Raw genomic sequence first — 26539 nt, forward strand, 5'->3', positions numbered from 1 at the left:
CAGAGCCGTGGGCATTTCAAGAGAGGAAGGCTCCAGGCTGTTTCCCAGGCCCTGGGGAAGAGGGCAGCCCACCCCCAGGAGACCCTTCTGATGGCGTAAGGCGGCACTGAGGGCGGGGCCCAGGGTCCCGGGAATGGGTGGCGGGTGGTCTGCTCAGAACTCCCAGCCCCAAGATGGTGACCCGAAGAGGCCCCATGAAGCTCCGGGAAAGTGGGTGAGACGAGCCCCCTGGAGGAGGGGCAGGGCAGGGAGAGCAGAGGGTGGGTGACGGAGGTGTGCTGGGGAGGGCCAGGTGTGGCCAGCCCGCTACCCCCGGTAAGCACCGCACCGGGAGGGCTGCTGCCCGGTCACCCACTAACTCCCTCGCCTCCTTGACCCCGTTTTGGGTGGCCTGCCCCCTCTCCACCTCGCAGCCCATTCTCACCCCCGATGTGGCCAACACCGCTCAGGGCTGTGGGCACATCTCTGCGCGGCCGGTGGGGGCGGTCTGTGCTATCCTCAGCAGCCCTCCCACCCGGCGCCCGCTGCACCCGACAGTGGGAACGGGGAGGCCGGCAGAGGCTGTCGCCCCTCGGCTGCTCCAGTCCAAGTCCGGAACAATGCGGCAGGGGGACAGATGCGTCCCTCTACCATGGGGCTGTCGGCCACCTACCTTCTTGGAGCCTCAGTCTCCCCGTGTCTCATTCCCGCTTCTTGGACTGCAAGTTCCAGAAGACTCTGCCCAGGGGGCTGGGCCAAGGGACACCCGGAGACCCAAGGCAGAGACAGCAGTTGGCCCACAGGGGGCAGGGGGAGGGGGGCGAGCAGGGCTGAGGGAGGGTAACCAGGCCCAGCTGCAGGATCTGAGGAAGGGGCGTCTCGGGGTCAGCCGCTGGACACCCTGGTTTCTGCCAACAGAGTGATGTCTGTGTGCCAGCCGCTGCTGGGGGTAGATGGCAGGTGCGGTGCTGGGAGGGGCTTGCGTGGGAGTGAAGCGGACGAGAGCCCCCTCCATGGCCAGCTGACTTGCTGGTGGGGCCGGGCGCTCCCCAAATGATGCCCGGGCCTGGACCTGCTCCCCGGCCTCTGCACTCGCCCTCTGCCTGGAGCTGACCTGGCTTCCCCCGGGGTCCTGCTCCCCTTGCTGCTTGTGCAGAGACCCTCATGTGTGGGGCCCAGGTCAGCTGATGAGGGGGCCACCCCTGCCCCTTCCCAGGGACAGGGACCCCAGTACTGCTCCCTGGAGCCAGGGGTGGTGGGCTGTGATAGCTGGAAATGGCCTTCCAAAACACAGCAGCTAATTCCCCAAACTCCTTGTGGCTCGCATGGTCCTGAGCCGCGTCCCTTACTCACAATGCACCCGCAGCCCTGAAGTTCCTCCCCGACCTCCCACCTGCAAGGCGTCTCTTCCTTCACAGAGCACCTCCTAGCCAGGACAGGTGGGGTCCTAACTCAGCCAGTAAACCCCCATCAGTTCCTGGCAGGAGCCTGCTTCAGGCCTAGGGGGATCCAGGAGCTCATGTGGTACTCTATGCACCCCATCTTGCTCCTCAGCTCTCAGACAAGCTCCTGCCTGTGGCACAAAAAGAGGTGCCTTCAAAATGTGCATCTACTATGTAGCGGCCCCAGCAGAAGAGGCAGGAAAGGCTGGGAGGGCCCAAACGGGAGGGGGGAGCCTCCTGGATGGGGTCCTGGCACAATGGGGCCCACAGGAAAGAAGGATTCAGCCCAGACGCAGACCCTGAGACTGAGGCTTGCCTGCTGGAAATTTACTGGGGACAGCTGAAGGGAACGTCTGGTGTCAGGGTTGAGGGCGGCAAGGCTGAGCGGAGGGAGAGCCTGCACTGGGTGCCCTGTCCCGGAGGCCGCAGCCGCCCCACAGGAGCGGGATGGCCCTGAAGAGCTGTGCCAACCAGGGAGAAGGGTGTGGGCTTCTGCAGCACTCGTCAGCCAGTCCTGGGGTGTGGGCAAGCTAGCTGCTTTGAGTCGGATCCATCCCCCAGAGGGGGGCTGACCCTGGCATCTGGCCACACCTCAGCGGCAGGGAGCAGGCTGCACTTGCCTGAAGGGGAATCTGGGGCTGTCCATGGAAACCACTGCAAGCTCCGTGGCTGGGGAAGGGGATGGGCTTGACGGCAAAGCACCTGCTTCAGAGACTCCCCCACGCCCCCTGTGGCAAGGGGCTCACAGGTGAGGAGGCACGGCTCCAGTGGGAGGGTAAGAGGTAGCTGGGGAGGAAGCCGCTTCTTTGGAGGACATGGGTGGGGAGACCTTAGGCAGGGAGGGGCCACAGGGTTCCTGCCTCTGGGAAGCACAGCCTCAGCTGCTGGAGAAGCACTCAGGACAGCCTCCTGATGCAGAAGGATCCAGACCGCTGGACGCCTGATGGGCTAGGCTCCCAGACGGAACCTGAGCACTGGTTCGGCCTGGGATCAGAACTGTAGAAACCTCCTACCTCAGGACCAAGGCTGAAGCCAACCCTGGGCACAGTCTGACCCTGACACTGACCCGGCCACACTGTGAGCCCTGATCCTGGTCACACTCTGAGCCCTGACCCTGGTCACACGCTGAGCCCTGATCCTGGTCACAGACTGAGCCCTGACCCTGGTCACACTCTGAGCCCTGATCCTGGTCACACTCTGAGCCCTGACCCTGGTCACAGACTGAGCCCTGATCCTGGTCACAGACTGAGCCCTGACCCTGGTCACATGCTGAGCCCTGATCCTGGTCATACTCTGAGCCCTGATCCTGGTCACACTCTGAGCCCTGACCCTGGTCACAGACTGAGCCCTGATCCTGGTCACAGACTGAGCCCTGACCCTGGTCACACACTGAACCCCAATCTAGGTCACACACTGAACCCTGACCCTGGTCACACGCTGAGCCCTGACCCTGGTCACACGCTGAGCCCTGACCCTGGTCACACACTGAATCCGACCCTGGTCATATGCTGACCCAGACCCTGGTCCCAGGCTGAGGCCCTACCTCATTGGACATCCACTGATATAGGCTTTGGCCACAGGGAGGCCTGGGTAGGAGAAGCAGAGAGCAGTAGTGGTGGCAATTCTGCTTCCAGGTGGGCATGTGGATCCACTGACATCCACCGATAGGTCCAGATGTATCATCCTGGGCTCATGTGCCCCTGCCCCTGCCTGTCCCCTCCAGGCCCCGTCTCCAGGCAGGAGAGGCAGATTCCTCACTGCACTGCACTCCGCGGTGACTCCCGAGATCGCCCTCGCTTTATTTTTATCCCCATCAAGCCCTATAAATACAACAGTGATCACCATACATGGGCAATGCACCCAACACCACCCAACACCTCCCACCCCAGCACCGGCCCATGGTCACCAGAGGAGCCTGGTGAGCTGTGCACCCACATGGTCAGGGACCAGGGCGGAGGGACAGATGCATGAGGCTCTCGGGGACAGACCCATCTCCCCTCCCATCTTGGACAGCCTGGCACTCTGCTTTCTTGTCAGGTATGGTGCAAAGTACAAATAGCTGTTTGCCAAGCTCTGTATACTTTATGTCCACGTGGTCGGTCTCAGGTACCCATTTCCCCAGGAGGAACTGAGGCCCAGAGAGGTGGAGTGACTTGCTCAGAGTCACACAGCAAAGAAGACCAAGAGCCAGGTCTGAACCAGGACAAAGCTCCCGGTGCCCCTAAAAGCCACATCTCACGTGGAACAGCGTGGGGCCCAGAGGCTGAGGGGAGCTTGGACCCCGCAGCTGTGGTCATCACAGTTGCTGCTGGGTGTCCCTTGGAGCCTTGCCCACTTGGCCCCTCTGCCCGAAGTCCTTCCCACAGCCACCTTCCCTGCCATGGTGAGCCCCGTAAACACTTGTGGAAGGAATCACGGAACACTGGAATCTTCAAATTGGAGAATCACAGGGTCAGAAGGACTTCCTCCCGAGGCCTGCACCCTTGCATACCCAGGGCCCAGAGACCCCCCTGCACTTGCCTTGGGAACACATTCTTCCTTGACTGAGAGCAGGGGAGCCCCCCGCCAAGAGGCTGTGCTCTGCCCCGAATGTGACGCTGCACCCAAGTGAGGATCAGAGCTGAGATCAGAGGCCTCTTTCTCCAGATGGAAAAGGAACTTACAGATCTGGAAATGTCCATGTGGCTCCAGACACGGGGGCTGGACCTCAGGCCTCAGGCTCCTTCTCCCATGGCGCTCCCTGACCTCGCCTCCCTGACCAACACCCCTGCAGGGGCCTGGGGCCAGGCACAGAGGAGTCCCACCAGCCGGGCCCTTGCTGTTTGTTGTGGGAGCTGTGCTGGCCCCCACGCACCTGGTCTTTGTAAGGTTACCTGTGTGTTAGCCTCCTGCCGTGAAGAAAACCGAGGGAGACACTAGGGGGTCTGTCGCATGGTCGACAGCACGGTAACTCCTCCCGCAACTGGGTACTCCAACTCTTTCCTGCCGAGGGGCTCAGGGAGCCGCTCACCTCCGTCCAGCTTAGATCACCTTTTCCTCAGCTCCACGACCTCCAGGGGGCCAGAGACTCTGTCCATCCTGATGCCAGGCGCCTCCGAGCACTTAGGCTCCGTGAGGCTGGGGGGTGAAGGAGCGCGGGCCCGGCAGCCCCAGAGCAGAAGCCCTGCCTCAAGCCCCCTTGCCCACCTGATCTTCAGAGCCTGTAGCTTGGCCAAGGGGCAGGTATCTGAGGCAGAGAAGGGTCGGCTAGGGGCTCTGGCTCAGAGGGCGTTGATGGAGCATGGGGAGCAGGGAGGACCCAGGGGCGGGGGAGAGACACGGTGGCCCCCAGCCCTCAGGACCCGCTCCACCACCACAGCCAAGGAGGGCCAGGGGGCTGCACCCTTCCTCTGGGCCTCAGCTTCCCCTGGAATAGTCTGGACTGTCTCCCAGACCCGCACAGCTCAGCCACTCCCAGCGCATTCACTCAACAAACACAATGAACAGCAACCACGTGCCAGTTGCCGCCAACAAGTAGCTCCCGGTTTGGGGGGCAGATGGTGCCCTCAGTGCTGTGAACGAGGCACGTTGGAGGAGGCCGCACACCCAGGCCCAGGCTTAGGAAGGCTTCCTGGGGGAGGGGCAAGTGTGTGGGAAGGGCAGCCTCGAAGGATGGAGGACTTCACCTTCCAGGCAAAGGAGCCAGGCTGGGTAGAGACCAGGGGTGGAGGCCGAGGAGGGAGGGTGCAGCGGCGGGCATGGGGCAGCGTCTGGAAGGTTCTGGGGTGCCGGGATCCTGGTGGGATGGGTGGCCCAGGAGGGGCATCAGGCAGGCGGCTCCACACCCCCCGGAACAGACCAGGTGCATAAGCCGGGGAGAAGAGGAGCGCTGCTGGGCGGGGCCTGGAGCCAAGTGCTCCCCTCGCTGCCACCTCTGGACCCCATCAACAACCCCGGAGGAGGGGCTGACGGGTGCTTTCCGCCTACACGCAGCACTGTCGTGAGCTTCGGCAGCATGCTTGCAGGGAGGGAGCCCCTGGAAATACAAAGTGTTGTGATTTTGCAAAATGCTGTTCTCTGTGATTTTTACCTTTGCTCATTAGCATCTCATTACCATGGTTCCCTGCAGCCGCAGTGGGGGGAAGGGGGCTTGGGTTCCTGGGTGGGGTGGGGGTAGCATGCTGAAGTCAGTTCTTGCCTCTGTGAGTGTGAGAATGTGAGCGTGTGGGACTGCGTTTGTGCGTATGGGTGTCTGGAAGGGGGAAGGGAGGTGGGGGTTGGGCAAATCCCCGTATGCTATGTTTGACGTAGGAGTTTGGGCAGAAACTGACACAGGAGGTGGATGTGGCAACCTTCTTCAGCATCCATGTCAGGTTCATGCTGTTCCTGCCTGACAAACTCCTACTCATCCTTCAGCACCCAGCCCAAATGTCCCTTCTCTGGGAAACCTTTCTGAAACCCTGGTATTCAGATCATGCACTGTTTTCTCATACCTTCTAACAACAGACTCATGGCTCCGTACCTGATTCTTTGGCCCCGTCCGTCCCCTCTGCTCCTCTGACATCCTCTGCGGGCACTGCCCACATGCTCCTAGCAGCAGTACCAGGTGCCCACTGAGATATCAATGATAAATCAGACGCACCACGAGCTCACATGTGCCACAGGCTCCCAGTGGGCCAGGCCCTGGGCTGAGGGCCCCTAAAGGCGTTCCAGGCATGACCCACTCAAGCCTCTGTTACCTCCACAGAGCCAGACACATTATGGTCTGTGCCGCCCACACGCATGAGGAAGCTGAGGCTCAGGGCAGGTGTGTGACTTGTGGGGCCTCTTGGCAGGCACGTGGTAGAACCAGGGGTCAAGCTGCACACCCTGGGGAAGGTGCTACAGGGCTGACAGGAGGCTGGGGCTGCTGGTTGGCCGTGGCCAGGGGGCTGGCGGCTCAGCTGGAGGGATACGAGGGGCAGGGGAGGGAAGATGGATCCTGCCTGTCCCGACACAGACCCTCGTTATCGAAAGAATGATGTGCCGCATTTGCAGAGCACCTCGGAGGAAATCAGAGTGGGTTGCAGGCTGTAGCTAGGTGGATTTCAGTGTGAGGGTCCCCGGGCCTGTGCCCGCTGGGGGCCCGGGCTCCGCTCCTCACTCATGGGAAGTCTCCAGCCTTGCCTTTCCAGCCCCACCCTGAGACAATGCTCCGTGGGTGCCCCCCACAGGAGCCCAAAGCAGTCTGGGGTGGAGGGGGGCCCGCCTCTGCCCTTCACACCCCTGCCACCTACTTCTCTTGCCCCTGATTTTTAAGCCCTCACCCCCACTCTCCGTGATGAGGCGTCCTGTCCTTCTTGAGCCCCTGGGAAATGGTGCTGGCCTGATGCACTGTCCCCACACCCCCAGGTGCCGCCTGGAGCTCAAGAAGATGGAGGCCTGGGTCCTGCAGAGGGCGGCGCCTTTGCCTCTGTCCACTTCCTGTAACCCAAACTTCGTCCTCCCAAACTCAGTCACTTCCTAAGAAAGCCACCTGCCTGGTCCTCCCTCCTTTGGCCCCAGGGGCATCAGCGGGAGGCCTGGAGAGGCTGAGACCCTCTGCTGCGGGGCGGCTGGAAGGACAGCAGGGCGGGCTCAGGCAGCAGGAAGAGGTGCCTGACTCTGCTCATGGTCCTGTGTCTGGGGCCACCACGGGCCATTGTGGGACACTGCATTGCCAGGCAGGCCGGGCGCTGTGGCGCGTCCAGGGGGACAGAAATCAGCATCAGCGAGCATCGCAGCCACAGCCCTTCTTAGCTTACCTTCCCGCTCACTCGCTCTCACCGCGAGCTATCACTGGCCTCCCATGTGCCCAGCAAGGGTCCCCGGCTCACCACTCCGGGGTCTGCCACACAAACTGAGTGCCATTTGGGCTGGGTGCTGAAGGATGAGTAGGAGTTTGTCAGGCAGGAACAGCATGAACCTGATATGGATGCTGAAGAAGGTTGCCACATCCACCTCCTGTGTCAGTTTCTGCCCAAACTCCTACGTCAAACATAGCATACGGGGATTTGCCTCCTCGGCCCACGACCCCGTCCCGCAGAGAGCGCCTAGCGGCCCTGTGTGTGCCCTTCCGGACTGGCCAGGTTTCCCACCTGCGGGATGAGGAGCAGAACACGTGGTGGAGTGGAAGGGGTTCTGCCATCAGTGGTGGTGCAGAGGTCCAGCTGCTAGGTGAGCCCATTCTAGCTCACCTAGGTGGGCTAGGTGAGCCCGTCAGCGGTGCTGCTGATTAGGCCCAGGGGCCCAGAGGGCAGTTGGGAGCTTAACCTCCAGGAGGAAGACACTTCCTCGCTCCCCGAGCCACCGGCTGCAGGGGCCTGGGGACCCAGCTCTGGCCAAGAGGGTGGGGATCTAGGAGGTGTCCTTCAATGGGCAGGATTGGGGTCGGAGTGTGCCTGTAGCCTCCCCATGGTCCTGTTCTTCCAGCAGTCTGCACAGCAGACCTGATGGCCACACGGCCAAAGACCTAAATGGAGGAACACCTGGAGTAAAGGAATCTGGGGCCCTGGGGACTGTGAGGTCCCGTTTGCAGCCCTGCCACCTATCTGGCCTCAGAGGTGTAGTGTTAGAGGTAAATAAACACTGATCCCGTCTGAGCCAATGTTATTGGGGTTTTCTGTCCTTAGCAACCAAATCTAATTGTATGGTCTCCCCAGGGCTCAGTGTGTTGCCTGACAGTGGAAGCCAAGATTGTTGAATGAGTACATGATGGTGAACAGGGGAAGCTTTGGTGAGACAGGAGGGGGACACTGCCAGGGGGCCTGGGGGCGGGTGTGGAAGCCAGGCAGAACGGGCTCCTCGGGGCGTGGAGATGCCTCCTCCCTCAGGGTTGGGGATGAGCAGGCCCTTTCCCAGGAGGGGCGGCAAACACATCCCTCACTGAGGATGTGATTAGCAAAGACAACACTCAGGGATTTGCTTTTACTTTTTTTTTGCCACTGCTGCTTGGCGTCAAATACCTGGGAGGCTGTTACAAGTCTCACGATGGAGTTGATTCCCAAGGAGGCCCGTGCAGTGACAAGTCCGGTCTCCGAGGGTCGGCGGGACATGGCGCGGGCCGTGTGCGGGCCCATGCCAGCCCTGTCCCAGCAGGTGCCTGGGCACACCCACGCTCCCAGTTCGCCCAGTCCTCTACCCAGCTTGTGCCTGGGCCTGCCTCACCCGTGACACGGGGAGCACCATGTGAAAAGTGAGCCCTGCAGGTACAGCTCATGAGCTCACTCACACACTTGTCGCTGCTCCCTGAGGCCACGTCACGTGCCTCCATGTAAGCACAAATGTCCGGGCCTGCCCTCCAGAAGCCCCTCCTGGGCAGGACACACACTTGAAAGGGTGACGGGTCCATCCCGAGGTGCACAGAGGTGTATCTGCTGGGAATGGTGTCCGTAGTAGCAGGAAGGAGGCAGGGGCCTGTGACGTGACGGTGAGGCTGGGGTGCAGTTGGGGCAGAGGTTCCCCATCCTCAGCTTGGTCCCCAAGTGGCTGCTGTCCTCCAAACACTGCCCACATTCTGGAGAGAGGACAAGGACAAGGAGAGAGGACAGTCCCATCGGCTAGCCGGCCACATCCGTCCCTTCTGAAGGGACCCGAAGACTACGGTGCCTTCCATCCTCAGCTGTGGCCAGCAGTCACCTGCGGGGCCAGACCTGGCTTCCTTTGCCCTCCAGGTGTCCCAGGAGCAGGGTGAGAAGCCCTGTCCAAATCCCGGCTTCTGTGAAATGGGCACATGCCACTGGCCCCAAGGCCATGGTGACGATGAGTATGAACTGGGCACAGGCTGATCTGAGCAAACGCATGGTGGTCTGCTGGTGCTCCCTTTTCCTTCCCACCTGTGCGAGCGAGTGCACACACACACACACACACACTCCTACCACATGCGATCATCCCCATGCTCTCATCCGAGCACACACGCAAACACACCCTTGTGTTCACACACTTGTTCACACTCGTGTTGTGTCCACACCTTCGCCCAGTGTCCATGTGCACAGTGCCCACACATATACAGGACTTGTTCACACTCAGATCTTGTGCACACACATCTGTGCACAAACTTAAGACCTCAGAACGTCCTGAGCATCAGGAACAGGGCCTGTTCCCGAAGTGCACCTGACAGGAGGCTGCCCCTGCCCAGCCCCTCCGTGGAGATGCCCCTCCAGGCGCTGACCATCAGCAGGTGTTGGAAGGCTGCCTTTGACCCGGGGCCAAAGAAGTTGGTAAGGAGGACCCGTCCCTGGCGCAGGCCCCTCTCCTGCCCCCGCCGTGGCTCTTGGCTCACCTGTGGGGAAGCAGGCTCAGAGAGAGGGCATGCCGGCCCGAGGCCCCTCACCAGCGGTTCCCACCCCTGCAGGGGAGGCGGCGGGGAGCCCGACCCCAGCAAGGCCTCTGCAGGGGCAGGTGCTGCTCCCGGGCAGGGGCTCCACGGGGCTGCGGCCCCAGGCAAAGGCCTCGGAGGCCGGGCCCTGGGCACTTCTTGGTCCAGTTCACTCTCACGGTCACCCTCCGCCTCCTCCCCTCCCCCGCCAGCCTCGGATCCACGGATGCGGAGACTGAGGCTCGGGGGTGACAACGGGCCTGTCATCTCACAGGGCTGGGGAAGGGACCGCGCAGCCCCGGGGACCCTCGGGCGGCTCCTGACGACTGCGGCCCTCGACGCCCGTCGGGAAGACCAGCCTGAGAAGCTTTTGTGGCCCAGCCGGCCGCCGTCTCCGGCCGTTTCCGGCCGTCCCCGCGGGGCAGTCTGGGACTTGTAGTCCTCGGGCGCACGCCATGCACGGCACGGTGCGGCTCGGGTGGCCATTGGCTGGCGCGAGGCGCCGGACCGACGGACGGGCGAGGGACGGCCTCTTCGCCCGGCGCGGGAGGGGCCGTCACGTGACGTTTAGGTCTCGGCTCCGCCCCCTGCACCGCCCCTCCCGCCGAGAGCTCTCGGAGCGCGCCCGCGAGCCACCCCGGCCCAGGCAGGTGAGGCGGCGGGGTCGGGCCGGGCCGGGTCGGCGGGGCCAGGCGGGCCTGGCCGGGAGGTCGCGCGGCCCGAGGTCGGGGGGGGCGGGGGCCGGGTGGAGGGTACGGGGCGCGCGGGGGCGGGGCGGGGCAAGGGGTGGGGCCTCTGCGGGCGGGGCCGCCGCGAGGGGGCGGGACCTCCGGAGGGCGTGGCCGCAGTGGAAGGGGCGGGGCGGCCGGGCGGGCCGGGGGCGCCGCGGCTCCGCCCCCAGGGCGCCGGTGCGGGGAGACCCACCTGAGGGCGCATGCGCGCGGTCGCCCGGAGGCCTCGGGTCCCACTTGTGGGGCGCGCGGGGCGGCCGTCAGCCCCACGCCCTCGAGGCCGTCGCGTCCGGCCTTTCCGCCCTCCTCCACGTTCGGCTTCCGAGGCGCCTCCTCCCGGTGCCGAGCGCCGGGGGCCGCCCCGGTTCTGCGCTGGCCCCGTGGGACCCCGGCGGCCTCCTGCCCGGGGCTGGCGTCCCACGGCTCCCGGGCCCGGGGCTCCGGGTGCGCCGTCCGGCGTGGCGGCAGCAGCCACGCGTGGCTCAGGTATGGAACCCTGCCCCATCGCAGAAAGTTCTGGGCGCCGCTGCGCGGGGCGGGCCTGCTTCCGTCCCAGCTCCGCCGGCTCCCTGTCCCGCCCTGCCCGCTTGCAGCCCTTCTCCCAGGTCCTGCTGCAATGGCGGCTCACCTGTTGCGGGCACGTCCCGCCGGCGGGCCTCACGGTCCTCTCCCACCAGGGTTTCCGGCCCCGCCTCTGCTTGCCTCCCTTGCCAGCACCCCATTTTCTGTCACTGCCACGCGTTTGTTTGTTTTCTGGCTTGTGGGGGGGCCCCTGGGAGGCAGGGATGGGGGTTGCGCTTCACCGCACCCCGAGCAGGGACAGAGACTTGGGGCGAAGATACAGATGAAGCTGGTCCGTGTGGGAGTGCTGCAGCCCGTGGAAAGGGCACTCTCCAGGTTCAGCCTGTGGCCTGGTAGGTCCCCAGTAGAAATCTGCAGCAGATACCTGCCCCGGGCGATGCAGGTGCAGGACCCAAGTCGTGGTTGCAGGTGGCTGTGGAAGAGGGGCAAATCCAAGGATGCTTCCTGGAAGAGGTGGAGCTTTAGCTCCTCTGTTGGCCTGGCTGCCCCGACTGCGTCCAGGCAAGGTTCCTGTGCAGGGGAGGTGGGTGCCTCCACACAGGAGCTGCCATCTGGGGCTCACAGGCTCCTGAGCAGGCAGGCACCCTGGAGTCCCTTCCCCAGCTCCCTGCTGCCTTTAGGGTGAAGGTTGGGGTCTGGCTCCCGCATGTTCCTCCAGCCACATCTTCTATGACTTGCCTCACGCACCCCAGCCGTGTCGGAAGCTTTGTCTCCTGCCCATCCCATGTCTCTTTTCACCAGCGTGACAGCTAGCTCTTCTTTTTGGAACGTCCTTGTGTTCCTGATGTCTCCTTTGGAACCTCCCTGTCCCCTGCCTCCCTGGGTGAGGGTCACCCACACGCCCATGGCCCGTAGGCACCTGGTGCTTAGCCTGCCTTCGGTATTACCCTGAGGTGATCTGTGTCTGTGTTTATCCTGCACGTGACTGCACAGGGACCTCCGTCTCGGTCATCCTTGTATGTTGGGTGCCCAGCCCGGAGTCTGTTGTGGGCAGCCCGCAGATTTCGATGAGGGAGTGGACTGGCATTATAAAACAGCACGGAGAACATGGTGAGAAATGCAGTTGCGGCTGGGGGTCTGTTCAAGATGTGGGGAAGCTCGAGGCAGGGAGGTGGAACTTACCTTCCAGCTGGGGGAGGAGACTCCAACTGTGACCAAGCATGTCCCGAGCCTTTAATGACAGGGGCTAGATTCGTGCTACAGGTCCCAGAGAAGGGAGGTCTTCCTAGGATTTGGGATTTGAGCTGAGCCAGGCAGCAGGGCGAGGTTTGGTTGGTCAGAAAGGGTGGGTGGGCATCCTGGCGGTGGTGGCGCTCACCATCCCTGCCACACTCATGGGGCACTCTGGTGCCAGGCTCTGGTCCTCAGCACTTGAGGCTTGGGCTCAGCTCATCCTCACAGTGAGCCCGGGAGCTCAGCAGGTCAAGGCCCCCAGAACAGGTGAAGAACCGGGCAGAGAAAAGGGAACTTGCCCTGAGTCCCTTCACTGAGAAGTCCTGAGACTGCATCCGTTCAGCCCGGGACATGTGGTGGCTTCCGAGGCCTGGGCGTTTTGTTTCTCTGACTCCCGTGTGGACAGCTGGCCATGGCTTAGGTGTGTCTGTGGCTCCTGGGTTTGTTCCGACGGCGTTGTGTGCTCTGAGTGGAATTAGCCTGCAGGCCCAGGCCCGCTGTGATTTACTCTGTGAGAATCCGGTTCGTGGGATTCGTGACAGACCCACTGGTGCTCCGGACATGGGCCTCCTCTTGGATTCAGCATTCTCTGCTGTGGCGCCCCACACTGCCCGCTCCCGAATAGTCCCCGCGTCCGAGCCACGTCCTGTCCTGGGTGACAGGACCCTCTAGGGAGAGGAGCAAACAGACAGAAGGAACGAGGGCCGCAGCCCTGCGCGGTCAGCGTGGATCCTCGCTCGTGCTTCTGTGCCGTGAACACCTGGCTCCCATTTGGGTGCGTGAGGCGGGTGACGGAGCTGCCATTCCTGGTTCTAGGCGAGGAACGTGGGGCTCAGGGGGCTGCTCCCGCACCCGATCGGGGCCTTGGCAGAGGCTCTAGCCTCCGTGCACTGCCCGCCGGCCTGCCGCCTGCACCTGGGAGCTGCACCTCTGCTGCCCGCCTGTGGCCCAGGCCCGGAGCCAGTGGCTGCTGTGTGTTGAAGGAGTGAGGTTGGTGGTGACAGAGCTGAGCTGAACGTTCTTGTTGCGCCACGCTGCCTGTTGGCCCCGCCGTGGTGCCCGGAGAACCTCTCGCAGGAGGGGAGGTAGTTGCCTTGGCCCGCATCCTGGCGGAGAAGACAGGACTCGCCCGTGAGCCGGACCTGGTACCTTGCAGGTGCTTGAGCCCGCAGAGCCAATGGGGACGGTGATGCCCCCCGGGGGCCCTCGGTTCAGTGCACTCTCTGCCATCCGGGGCTGTCCTCAGAAGCCCGTTGCAGCTGCGGGATTGTCCCCGTCAGTCTGAAGCCTGGTGGGGACAGGTGTGAGGTAAAGCTGACTGCGCACTTGGCTTCAAACCCACAGCACGCTCGGGGGAGCCCTGCTCTGCTTAGGTCCGCCGCAGGCTTGGGGGAGCCCCGTGAGGACTCGGGCCGGTTCGTGGGCTGCCCATGTCTCTGTGCTGGGGCAGGTGCCGGACGCAGGGAGGTGGAACTGTGACTGGCAGCCCTGGGCACAGTGACTGGCAGGTGGAACTGTGGCTGGCAGCCCTGGGCACAGTGACTGGCAGGTGGAACTGTGACTGGCAGCCCTGGGCATAGTGACTGGCAGGTGGAACTGTGACTGGCAGCCCTGGGCACAGTGACTGGCAGGTGGAACTGTGACTGGCAGCCCTGGGCACAGTGACTGTGGCAGGGCCCTGCCACGGTCTCTGTGCCCAGGGCTGCCACATGGGATGGGCAACGCTCTGAAGGATTCTTGAAGGCCAGGTCTTGCCCACAGGTCAGGATGTGCGGTGAGCACAGGTGGGCTGCCCTGAAGGCTTTCCTGGCCTCGCCAGGGAGGCTCCTGTGCACACGTTAGGGAGTGAGGTCACAGGGAGGGGTCAGTGAGGGGTGTAGAGAGGGGCCCCCACGGTGCGTGTGACTGTGGGTGGGGCTGGAGGGTCCAGGTCTGTATCGGGGAAGGGGTCTTGGATGCTGGTGAGGCCTGAGCTGAGTCTTGAAAACCGAGCATCAGCCTGGTGGTGGATGTGAAGGAGGACGTTCCAGGCAGCAGGGGGCCCGAGGGAAGGCACGGCAGTGCGGGTCTCCCACAGGCCCGTGTGACTGGGGCCTGAGCTGCGGAGGCCCGGCGGGAGCCCTGCTGAGGATCGCTGGGGGAGATGGGCTGCAGGGGCGGGGCGGGGGTCCGGGGCAGATCACAGCCGGGGCCTGTGGTGGGAGGCTGCCGCGGGCAGTGGGAGGCCTGCACCCTCCCCCAGTCCACGGGGCCCAGGCCTGTCGGTCCCGTGGCTCGGGAGCCTGTGGCTGGGTCCGTGGTGGTGGCGGCACGCCACAGGGCCCCGCAGCAGAGTGATTGCTGGCCGGGGACCGCTGCGACTTTCCTCGCGGGACGGGGGCAGCAGGGTGCTCACTGCCCCGGCAGCACCGAGCTCCCGCTTGGGGAGAGAGCAGCCGTCCCCGAGGTGGACGTGGGAGAGCAGAGCCCGGTGGTCACGCTGACCCCACGAGTCCCCAGCCTGCAGCGCTGGCCCAACAAACCTTTATTGTTTTCTGTAACTGGATCCATGGGAAACGGTCTTATTTTCTGTGTCTGATTTCCCCTGGGAGGGGGACTGGGCCCAGCCCCGACGGAGTTAGCGTCCTGGTGCGGAAGCGGTGACGTCCTGCAGACACGCGGTGTCTTAGCTGTGGCATCCTGACTGATGTCCCTCATTAGCGTGTCGCCGAGCCTGCCCTTTCTGGTCCTGCAGCCACCCGGTGGGGTGGGCACCAGCGCCATCGCAGGGGCGGGCACGCAAGCCCAGGGCAGGAGGGAGGGCTGTGGGGGCCCGGGGGTGCCCGAGAGGCTGCCGTGGCCCCCTTCGGAGTGACCTTCGGGCTGGCTCCTGCTTTGGAGTGCCTGCTCTGCTGGATGGCCAGGGCGAGGTGTGGGCTGCTTTTGAGCAGGAACAGCGGAGAACTGACGTGGTCACCGCGGCAGTCAGCCCTGCTTGTTGACCGCTGGTGTCTGCTGGCCCCTGCTGGGTTCGTTATGTCCTCAGATCAGGAGACTCCCCAGGGCTGGGGGGCTTATTCAGAGGCACAGGCCCGTCAGTGACGGGTCAGGATTTGAACCCAGCCCTCGGGCTGCAGAGCCAGCTCACCCCGAGCTGGCCCGTCTGCCCCGCACTCCTGCCCTGCTGCTTCCCGGTGGAGGGGGGTGCAGGGGGACTGTTCGGGAGGCACTTCTGTCCTGAAGGATGCCCTGTGAGTTACAGGACCCCGTGAACGTTGCCGTGGTTGTATTAAGAAAGACTTAATCCTGGACTTCTCCCCCAGATCGAGCTGCCATCAGGCTCATTCCAGAGGAGAGCTTGGCAAAGGTCTGAGAGGTTTAGGGAATCCAGGTATCAAAGGGCAAAGTAGCACGTGGAGACCAGAGGCTGGGGTGGACCAGTGAGGCTGGATGGAAGGGGGTACAATGAGCTCACTGTTGGGCTGGTGGCTGGCTCTCCCTGACCTGTGACTCAGTCAGCGTTCTCAGGGCTTTGGGGGCCTGGTGCCAAGCTCGGGCATCTGCGTGTTCACATCTGTTCTTTTGTCACCTGAGCCAGACCCTGGGTGTGGGCTGAGGGGTGCACACGGAGCCTGAGCTGGCTAGGAAGCCGGACTTTGGGGGTGAAGAAGGTGAGGGAGGGGGGTGGGATGGCATCTGGGGAAGACAGGAGGGCGGGGGGTCAGGCACCCTGAGGGGCTGGGCAGAGCCAGCCACGAGGAGGGAGGGGTGCAACCCCCACTCTCTCCTGCCCCAGCTACCTTTGGCTGCCCTCCACTGGGATCCATAATCCATTCCAGCCCAGGATTTGGAAAGGGACATGTTTTTAAACCGGCAGCCCAGAATCAGTCTTCCCCCACGTTAAAATCACACGGCACAACAGCCTCCTTCCTGGGCTTGGCTGCCTGCTCCACACAGGCTTTTAGCAGTGGCACTAATGAGGAGCTGGCCTCGTTACTCAGGTCTGACCTCCCCCCCCGCTGCAGCACCCACAGCGAAGGTGCTGATGAGTGTGCCCAGAGTGTGGGTGGGGAGGGGAGAGTCCGGGTTGCACAGGGGAGTCCGGTCTTCTTCTTCCTGGTCCAGGGGCCAGAGAATCTTCGGTTGTAGGGGCGGGCATTCTCGCTGGTCTGCAGCCTCCAGCCGGGGCCTTCTTTATCCACTCTTAACGTCGTGGCTTTCCTTGCTGGGTACAGCGCTGTGTGGCCTCTTCTGCTGAAAACCCCTGAGGGCGCTGGTCCGTGCACGGGCGGGCCGCCTCCCTCCCTTGGCTCTTGCAGCTCCTCGCGGCTTGACCTGATCACCTTCCAGCCTCTGGTCAGCCTGCCAGGCCGACTTCTGGGCCTCCCGAGCCTGCCCTTGGGTGTCCGCTCCGCTGTCCGTCTGCCTGAAATGGCCGGTGCCAGCCCCACCTGGTGACCTCCTCCGCGTGTCGGAGGCTCGGCCGAGTGCTGCTCTGGAAGCCTGCTCCGTCTGTTGGCCTGCCTCTGCCTTGGCTTGAGGTCTTCGGGAGGGCAGGGCACAGGGTGGGTTGCAGACTCTCCAGTCCTGCCTGGCCAGTTCCTCTCTGCCTGTGGTGTTGGGCTCTCTGTGCTCTCCCCCAGGGTTACTGCGTCTTTTCTGTCTCTGTGGCCCCAGGATGGGAAGAGCACGTGATAGGCGCTCAGTGAACACTTGTGCAAGCAGGAGCTAGCGATTGGAAAGAGCTGTTTCTTAGCCAGCAGCACTGGTGGCAGGAAGCTGTGAGGGGCACCGAGAACGTGGGTGGGCCAGCCGTGAGCAGGTGCTTTACCGGAGCGATATCCGCTCCTCAGAGCAAAAGGAGACCCCCACTTGGAGCCGGGGCAGGGGGAAGGGTGACTCACAGCTGCTGGGTGGGGTCTTCCAGATCCTGCAGCTCACTGCTTCCTGGGGCACGGGTAGCCTGGCTGCCGGGAGCAGACGAGCACTTGGCAGGGGGGAGGTGTGTGGAGGCGTGTGGGGGGTACTGCGGTGCCCTGAGACCACATGGTGGTCTTGATGCCATGATCAGAGCAGGGCAGGGGGCGGATCCTTTCTCTTGGACTGCGAGACGTGACTCCATTTTCCCAAGGCCAGAAGTGAGCTCAGCAGGGCTGGGCGTAGAGCCCAGCGTGTCCAACCATGAAGTCCGGGCTCTGTCTTAGCGGTGCTGGCCTGTAGCACCCAGGAGCCTGGGTTGTGGAGAGCTGCTCACTGGGACGGGACGGGGGCTCTAGTCACCCCTGCCGTGTGCAGCCCCTTCCTTTACCCAGAACAGCTCCAATTTCATGTGTCCCCTGTACCTTGTGGAGTACATGTTTGAAGAAGGGATTCTGTAACGAGGCCTAGTTCTGAAACGGGTTCAGCCCTCCTGTTACACGTGGGCAAGCAGAGGCCAGAGCCGTCGGCCGCTGTGGGCTGCAGCCCTGCGTCCTTTGGTCTGACGGTACGTTGGGGCAGAACACCTGCTGCCTTTCCGGACCTCTGCCGTCCTGCCGGAGGGGACTGGAGGCCGTGGTAGGAGAGGGCCCCACAGACAGCATGCAGGGCTCTGTCTTTTGTGCCGGAGGGCCAGGTTGGCAGGAGTGAGGTCAGACGGCCAGATATAGGCACAGATGCGATTGGGTGGCTGGAGGTCCTGTTGGTACAGGCTAGATCTTGCTGTGGTAACAGGCGTCCCCCAAGTGTCAGTCGCCTGAAGCCAGAGAGATACGTGTCCATCAGGGATTGGCGGGACTGGCTCAGTACGGTCAGAGCCCCAGGCTGACGGGAGCATCCGCTGTTGGGAATGTGTGGTCTTCCTGCCAGAGGGAAAGAACTCTGGGTCTTGTCCTGGGAATGAAATGTTTGGCTCAGCAGGGAGCTGGGTTGCTTTTGTTCACAACTCATTGTCCAGAAGGAAGCCCATGGCTCCACCTCCAGGGGCCAGGGAGCTCCGTGTTGCCCTGCTTCCCGAGGGAGGGGACTGGAGATGGTGGCCCCTTTCCTGATGCTCACACCGCTGGGCCAGGCAACCTTGTGCCCCTGGAAGACCACTCTTCATCCCTGGGCTTCCTCCCTTTCCTCCTGGGACTCCCCTGTGCATGGAGAGATTAGCCCTGTGGTGGCCCACCTGCCTTCTGATCTCATGTTCCAGGAGGTAGGTGCTTGGCAGATCAGGTTGAGTATGGCCTCTGCTCTGTCCGCTGAGTGACCTTGGGCATGGAGACGGACAGCCTGATGTCATTTTTGTATTCTTCAATTTTTTATTTCACGACAATGGTACGTTCACAAGCAGTTGTAAGAAATGATTCTGGGCATCCCTGGGACCCTTCCCCAGTTTTCCCCGTGGTGACATGGGTGTCACACCCAGGATACGGGCGTGGGTGCAGTCCAAGTGGATTCCATCACTGAGGGGACCCCTCAACGCCCCCTGCCTGCTGTCCCCGCCCCTTAACTCCTGGGAACTGCTCGTCCGTCCTCCTTGCTCTAATGTCATTTAAAGAACGTTATATAAAAGGAATCCTATAGCGTGTCACGTCTGGGGACTGGTTTTGTCCTTTGGTGTGGTTCCCTGGCGATTTCTCAAGGTTGCTACACGTATCGGTAGCTTGTTGCTTTTTGTGACCGAGTCCTGTTCTGCGGCGTGGATGGACCGCAGTGGAGCTCTCCCGGTGTCCTTGCAGTGTAGTACTTTGAGTGGTCCGTGTAGGTCGACGGTAAAGCCACGTGGGGAGCATGCAGGTGAACGTAACGAGTCTCGCCTCGCAGCCGGCCCGGCCCCACCTCCGCAGGTGACGCTGGTCTCGCGGTCTTACACGCGCTGCCACGTACGCACGAGCGTGTGTCAGCCACACACAGATGCAGACGTTCGTGTTTTTCCTTTGTCTCGCGCAAGGCACGTGATGACAGATTTGTTCACCTTGGTCTTTATTTCTCCCCCTACTGAATAAAATGTCCTGGAAGCCTTTCTGTGTTGGTACGGAGAGCTTCTCTTTTTCTTTTTGACAGCCGCAGAATACTTCCAGCATGGAGGGGCTGGAACGAATTCAGCAGTCCTTTGCTGACGGCACCCGAGGTGATTTTCAGTCTTTGCCTGTTACGTAAGGAACAGCCTCGTTCCTGTGTCACTTTGTACACGTTTAAGTGGACGGTATGTGTGTAGGACGAGTGCTTTGACGTGCAGGTGCTGGCCCAGAGAGCCGCGCACCGCCGGACTGCCCCCCCAGTTGCTGTGCCGAGTGTTTGCGCCCCCACCCCCCAGGGGGGCCCTGCCTGCCGCGCCGGCAGCGATCAAGCTTCGATAGGGACACATCTGGATTCCCTTCAGTAGGAATGAGTTTGGTATCTTTTATATCAAAGAGCCATTTGTATTTTCTTTGTGGACTTTCTGTTCCTTTGCTCATTTTTTACAAACGGTGTTGTTGATCTTTTTCCTATGGATTATGGAAATTAGCTCTTTGAGTGTCAGGTGAATTAGGTCATGTGCCTTCTGCTTTGGTTATTGTTTGTGATTTGCCACGTAGAAGCTTTTATGTGGTTGCATTCATCAACTTTTCGATCATGGCCGTGGATTTTGAGGTAGCGTTAACAAGGGCTGCTTTTCTTCACGTTTAAAAAGGTCCCGCGTTTTCTTCTGGTGTTCACTGCTGTGCTTGCAGAGTTTTCAGTCATTTGTCCTTGATCGTGGTGTGCGGTGTGAGGTAGGGGTCTGGCTGACTCTTTCCCCACGTTTTACCAGTAGTCCCAGCCAAGTGCTGACATGATGAGTTTCTTCCTCATGGTTTTAGGTTCTAGCTGAGTTGTACTCTAAATTCCCATTTGTATTCAGATTTTTTTTAAATGTATTTTTTAACAATAAGACCACTCAGCATGAGGTCTACCGTCTTAAATTCAAGCCACGGCCTTGCTGACTGGAGGGGCGGTGCTGCATAGCACTTGTCTTGACTGTATTCGTCTTGCTTGACTGAAGCTTTGTGCCCGCTGATGAGCAGCTCCCCGTTTCTCCCTGCCTTAGCCTCTGCCAGCACGCCACTCTTGACTCTGGATTTGGCTATTTTGGATGTGCCATGTCAGTGGAATCATGCGGTGTGTGTCCTTCTATGACTGGCTTATTTCACTGAGCATATGTCCACAAGCTCATCCATGTTGGCGCATGTTGTGGGATTTTCTTCCTTTTAGAGGCTGAATAATACTCCAGGCCATGGAGGTGCCCCATTGTGTTCATCCATTTGTCTGATGATAGACATTTACATTGTTTCTGTATCTTGGCTCTCGTGACGGATGCTGCAGTGAACATAGGAATGCTCCTATCTCTTTGAGATCCTGATTTCAGTTCTTTTGGATAAATACTGAGAAGTGGAATTGCTGGATCATATGGTAGCTCTATTTTTAATTTTTTGGGGAACCTCCATACTGTTTTGCATAGTGGCCATGCCATTTTGCATTAACAGTGTGCAAAGGTTCTAATTTCTCTACATCCTTCCTAACACTTGTTAGCTTTCTTTTTTTTTTTTTTTTGATACTTGCCATGCAGACAGATGTGAGGTGATATCTCATATTGATTTTGATATGCATTTCCCTGATGATTAGTGATGTTGAACATTTTTTTCATATACTTATTGGCCGTTTGTATGTCTCTTGGAGAAATGTCTGTTCATGTCCTTAGCCCTTTTTGTAATTGTGTTACTATTTTTTACCCTTGCATTGTAGCAGTTCCTTGTAGGTTTTGGAGGTTGACTCCTTATCAGATCTATGGTTTGCATACATTTTCTCCTATTCCTCATGTGCCTTTTGCTCTAGCGCTTCTTTCCTTGGCTTTGCAGAGGTTTTTTTAGTTTGATGTTGTCCCACTTCTCTGTTTCTGTTTTTGTTGCCTTGTGCTCTAGGGAGTCATTGCCAAGACCGATGTCAGAGGCTTCTCCCTGAGGTTTTCTTCTAGGAGTTTTACAGTTTGGGTCTTGCAAAAGTTTGAATATTTAATTTTGAGGTGATTTTGTGCACAGTGTAAGATAGGCTCCAATTTCATTTTTTTCGTGCGCATCTTCATTTGTAAAAGAGACTTTTCTTTCCCCGTGTGTGTTCATAGCACCCTTGTTGAAGATCAGTTGACCGTAGATGTGTGGGTTTACTCCTGGGTTCTCTGTTCTCTTGTGTTGGTCTTCATGCCAGTACTATACTGTTTTAATTATGGTGGTTTTGTAGTATATTTTACAGTCAAGATATGTGATGCCTCCAACTTTTTTGTTCTTTTTTGAGATTGGCTGTATTTGTTTTCTATAGGTTGTTCCTCTTGTCTCTGTGAGCAGTTGTAGCCATTATTTTAATTATTAACCCCTTATACTATGTTTTAATATCTCAGAGAACTTACTGCTTGTTTTGTCGTAATTTTGGGGGGGGCTGTTCTAGATTGTTTATCTTTTTTTTTTATTTAAAAAAATTTTTTTTTATTATTTTTTAAAGATTTTATTTATTTATTTGACAGAGAGAGACACAGCGAGAGAGGGAACACAAGCAGGGGGAGTGGGAGAGGGAGAAGCAGGCTTCCCGCCGAGCAGGGAGCCCGATGTGGGACTCGATCCCAGGACCCTGGGATCATGACCTGAGCTGAAGGCAGTCACTTAACCAACTGAGCCACCCAGGCGCCCCTAGATTGTTTATCTTTTTATATGGACTTTGAATTAGCTTGTCTGTTCTTTACCCAATCCTTCGACCAAATACATATGCACACACCCAGAGCCCCCAAACCGGATTGGTTTTGGGTTGGAATTGTGTTAAAACTGTACATAACTAGGGATAAGTGACATCTTTGTGATCCAAGACTTCTGTTCATGGCGTGGTTTGTCTTCCCACTCAGTTTGGTCCCTTTTGCATTCTTCTCCAGTATCGGCATGCTTTCTTTGTTTTGCAGGAAGTCTAGGCTTTCTTACTGTTACTGTGAGGAGTCTTTCCTGTGCTCTGTCTCCGTGAGCACGTGTGGATGCTGTTGATTTCCGTGTAAGACTCTGTCCCCCGCTACCTTACTGAATTCTCTCGTTCACTTAGTTACTGTGGGTTCTTCGGTCTCTGGTGTTAGCAAGCAGTGACATTTAACCTTCCCTTCCAGTTTTTTTTTTTTTAAAGGTTTTATTCATTTATTTGAAGATAGAGTGAGTGAGAGAGAGAGCACACGAGCAGAGGGAGAGGGAGAAGCAGGCTTCCTGCTGAGCAGGGAGCCCGATGTGGGGCTTGATCCCAGGACCCTGGGATCATGACCTGAGCCCCAGGCAGATGCTTCACTGACTGAGCCACCCAGTCTCCCCCCCTTCCAGTTTTTATACTCCAGCTTCTGCCTATTACCCAGCTCTGGGGGCTAGGTCCTCCCGTGGAATGGGGACGAACCACGGTGTTAGTGGTGACTGTTGAGTGCTACTCTTGGCATTTTCTCATCAAGCAGGTATATCTTTTGGGCTGAGATAGATGTTTCATGTGCCAAGCAAGAACCTGTCCTTCCCTCTTTTGTTGAGTGTTTTATTTTTTTAAAGCAAAAATCACCGCTGGAATTAGTCAGTGCCCTTTTAAGAAATCATCTTTTGGGGGGCCCTGGGTGGCTCAGTCGGTTAAGTGTCCGACTCTTGATCTCAGCTCAGGTCTTGATCTTGGGGTTGTGAGTTGAAGCCCTGTATTGGGCTCCATATGGGCATGGGTCCTACTTAAAAAAGATCGTCTATGGGATGATCATAGGACTTTCTTCGGACACAAAAATATGCATGATGGAGTTGCTCGTGGTGAGACGTTCTTGGATTCCTTGAATGTACTTCACGTGGTCTGATATTCTCGTAAGGGGCCACTGGCCACTTGTTGCTCATGTTTAATTTAGCGCCTGTGTATTGCTCTTTGTAAGTGAAGTTGATCGGTGATTTTCTTTCTGGTGTCTGCTTTGTCCAGGGTTTGCTGTCAGTGCCGCAGTTGATTCATAAAGGTAACTTAGAAATCTTACGTGTTCTCAGGGGCACCTGGGTGGTGGGCAAGCGTCTGCCTTCAGCTCAGGTCGTGATCCCGGAGTCCCGGGATCGAGCCCCATGTCGGGCTCCCTGCTCAGCGGGGAACCTGCTTCTCCCTCTGACTCTCCCCCTGCTCATGCTCTCTCTCTCTCAAATAAATAAATAAAATCTTAAGAAAAAAAAATCTTATGTGTTCTAAGAACAGTTTCTTTCTTTTTTTTTTTTTTACTTGCAGAAACTCAGCAATGTTCTTTCTGTAGTTACTCAGTTTTGACATTCTTTGCACTGGTGGTTTTTTAAAAAGAACAGTAGAACAGCATTGAATTCCCTAGCCTTTAAAAGGCGGGTAGAGCTCCCCTGTGAAACTGTGGGGGCCTGGTGCTTTTTTGTTAGTTTGTTTTGTTTTTGTTTTGAGGAAGAGAGTTCTTTTTAAATTTTCTTTTTTGGGGTCAGTTTTATAAATTACATCTTCCTAGGAAAATGTCGGTCTTATCCAGGTTGTCACATTTATTCATGTAGACTAGAGTAAAATGGTCTCTTATGACTCTTGTAATTTGCTTGGTTTCTGTGGTTATTTTCTTCTTATTTGCTCGCTTTGTTGCTTGGTTGCATTAGCTAGGACAGTTGACCCTTGAACGAAATGGGGTCCAGGGATGCTGACACTCCGCACAGTTATTATTTTATTGTTTATGTTTGTCTTCAAAGGTTCAGCTTTTGGATGTTTTTATTAAATTAATTTTCCTGTTTTTCTACTTTTTTTTTTAAAAAGATTTTGTTTATTTGACAGAAAGAACACAAGTGGGGGGGAGGGGCAGGAAGAGAGGGAGAAGCAGGCTCCCTGCTGAGCAGGGAGCCTAACGTGGGACTCGAAACCAGGACCTGGAGATCATGACCTGAGCCGATGGTGGACGCCTAACTGACTGAGCCACCCAGGAGCCCCTGTTTTTCTGCTTTTCATTCATCACATTTTGCGTACAGTTAACTTCTTTTGCTTTTTCTCAGTTTATCCTTTTTCTTAGGTGTGTGATTAATTGTATGCTTGATTCATTTGTTCACATTCTTTTCCAAAAAGTGTTTAATTATTTAAGAGCTTTTTCTTACTTTTGGATTGGATATGTTTTCCATAACATTGCGGTCTGGAAGTTCTGTAATTTTGGTTTGTATTTTCATTTTTGGTCCAAGAGTTGTTTAGGAGCAAGTTTTAAAATTTCCAAGTGAAGTGTCTTTCGATGTATTGGTTTTGTTATTTTTCATTGCATTTTGAGCAGAGAATACTGACTCTTCTCTTTCTGGGTTTTATGTGGTTTTCCTTGTGGCCCTGATATGGAGCCAGCTTTCATCACTGTCTCACGGCTGCTTGAAGAGACCTGTTTCCTAACTCGGATGGACAGAGGTTGATGTGGGTATCAGTCTGTTGTACCACCTCAGTGGGGTCATCTGGGTCACGTGAGCCCTTGGTTTTTGTCCTTGTGCTCTGCTGTGGTGTCTGCCATTGGCATGTTTCTGTCTCTTTCTCCTTGCATCTCCTGTGAATGTTGGCTGCTCTGTGACCTGATGCAGAGCTGTTTAAACCTGTTTTATTTTTATTCTGAATCGTACCTGTTAGTATCATCAAGTGCTCTTCTTTGTCTCGTTTCTACGTTGTCTGCTTTAGGGTCATGACCTGTGGTGTTTTCTCTGGTTTGCACTTGCTTGGCATGCCTCTGCCCATCCTTTTATCCCTGACCCTTTTGAATGACCTCAGATGTGTCTCACCTGCCGCATGAAGTCAGATTTAGCTTTGTGATCCAATCTGAGAGTCTTTTTATTTTTAAAATTTCACTAGAGAAGTTAAAGTAATTTACAATAGTTGGCAGGTCAAATGTATTTGATTTTAGTTCTGTCGTGTGTGTGTGTGTGTTTAATATCTTTTAGTATCTGGTGTGTTTTCTTTTTCTCTCTCTTTTTTTAAAGTTTATATAGTTCTGACATTTAGGAGAGTCTGTATCTGTCTTCAGTGTTACCTTTGTCATGCTATCTCATGTAATGCCCTTAGCACTCCTTCTGTGGGGGTCACTTATAAGGACCCTCTGTGATAGGCAGAACATTATCTCCCCCTGCCCTCACCCCTCCCCCAACCCTTTGCCCCCGAGAGCCGCCCTCACCCCTGGAACCTGTGAGCGCGTTCTGGTACACGGCAGAAAGGGAATTTGCAGCTGTAATTAAGGCTGTGGTCCTTAAAAGAGCTTATCTTGGATTATCGGGGTGGAGGGGGCTCAAAGTGATTATTTGAGCCCTTTTTAAAAGCAGAGAACTTTCTCCAGCGAGACGTGAGAGAGATTCCAAGGGTGGGAAGGATTTGAGGTGCAGGGCCAGGTGCGAGGGCCAGAGAGGAGCCTCTGGCCCCGGGCTGACCAGCTGACCGCCAGTGCAGAAAGCATGACCTCAGCCCTCTGGCTGCAAGGACCTGGTTCAGCCGGGCTCCAGGATGACTCCCAGAGCCCCAGGCAGCCCAGCCCAACTCCTGAGTTGCAGAAACTGTGAGATGGCAGATCTGTGTGCTCTCGCTGCCAAATTTGTGGTCATCTGCTCCGCTGCAGGAAGAGACACATGCCCCTTCTGTGGGCTTGATGACCTTTCTGTGCTTTGTGTTCTTCCCCTCACTAGGTTGTAGTCAGTATAGTTCATTCCCTTTCTGCATGTTTCCCTTCGTACTGCTAATACTTGTGTTTTGTTAGGGAAATGCCGGCTGTAAATGACATGATTTGGCTGGGAGTTCTTACTGACCAGGTGATGGGCTGCTTGTTTCTCCTCTCCTCTCCTCTCCCTCCGTGTTTACTCGTCCAGTCGCTTCTCCAGAGTCAGGCATGTTATCTGCGTTCGGTCAGTCCAGCCCCACGTCTGTCTGTCTTGCACCCCCAGGGACATGTGCTAAGTGCTCCCCGCCCTCTAGATCACGTTCCCGTCACCTCGGACGCCTGCAGACGCTGTCTCAGAATGGCTGCTCAGCCGGGGCCTGCGTGTTCTGGGCGTGGGGGGCAAGGTGCCCGTTGAAGGAGTCCTTGACCATCGTTCCTGTGGGTCCTGTAGCGGCCCCTCCACTGTCTCCTGACTCGGGGTGTCGCTTTGCAGCGGCCCCAAGCCTGCTGGTTCGTGTCTCTTCTTCCCTCCGGGTGACATTGCTCCCGTTTCTGTCCTTTGTGATGCTTCTCTTTCCTTTGTTTTCTGAGTTGTGCCCGCTCAAGGTTCTCTCTCTGAGCGAGCTCTTGTAGCTCTGCTTCGACGACTTCCTGTGTAGTTGCTTGTTACTTCTGCGTTTCTGGGCAAACTGCTCTGGCTCTGCTTCATGTTGGGGTGTGG

General features: G+C 58.0%; 1 protein-coding gene across 9 annotated transcripts in view; it reads left to right on the top strand.

Annotated features, from left to right (window-relative positions):
- Positions 1-10247: 10247 nt before the first annotated feature.
- Positions 10248-26539, top strand: part of TSNARE1 (t-SNARE domain containing 1) — a 155236-nt gene continuing 138944 nt past the window's right edge. For 3 of the 9 annotated variants that reach the window (XM_064587803.1, XM_064587801.1, XM_064587802.1), the window contains exon 1: positions 10612-10952. In XM_064587803.1, coding sequence (XP_064443873.1) covers positions 10670-10952 — 283 coding nt within the window. In that variant the 5' untranslated portion in view covers positions 10612-10669. Of the gene's footprint in view, positions 10386-10611; positions 10953-26539 lie in introns of those variants that run through there. The other 6 variants (XM_064587804.1, XM_064587799.1, XM_064587800.1 and 3 more) reach the window with 6 other exon arrangements.

The sequence above is a fragment of the Mirounga angustirostris genome, unplaced genomic scaffold, assembly GCF_029215605.1.
Source record: "Mirounga angustirostris isolate CCGP_5_RB_7025 unplaced genomic scaffold, mMirAng1.0.hap1 SCAF_4, whole genome shotgun sequence".
NCBI lineage: Eukaryota > Metazoa > Chordata > Mammalia > Carnivora > Phocidae > Mirounga > Mirounga angustirostris.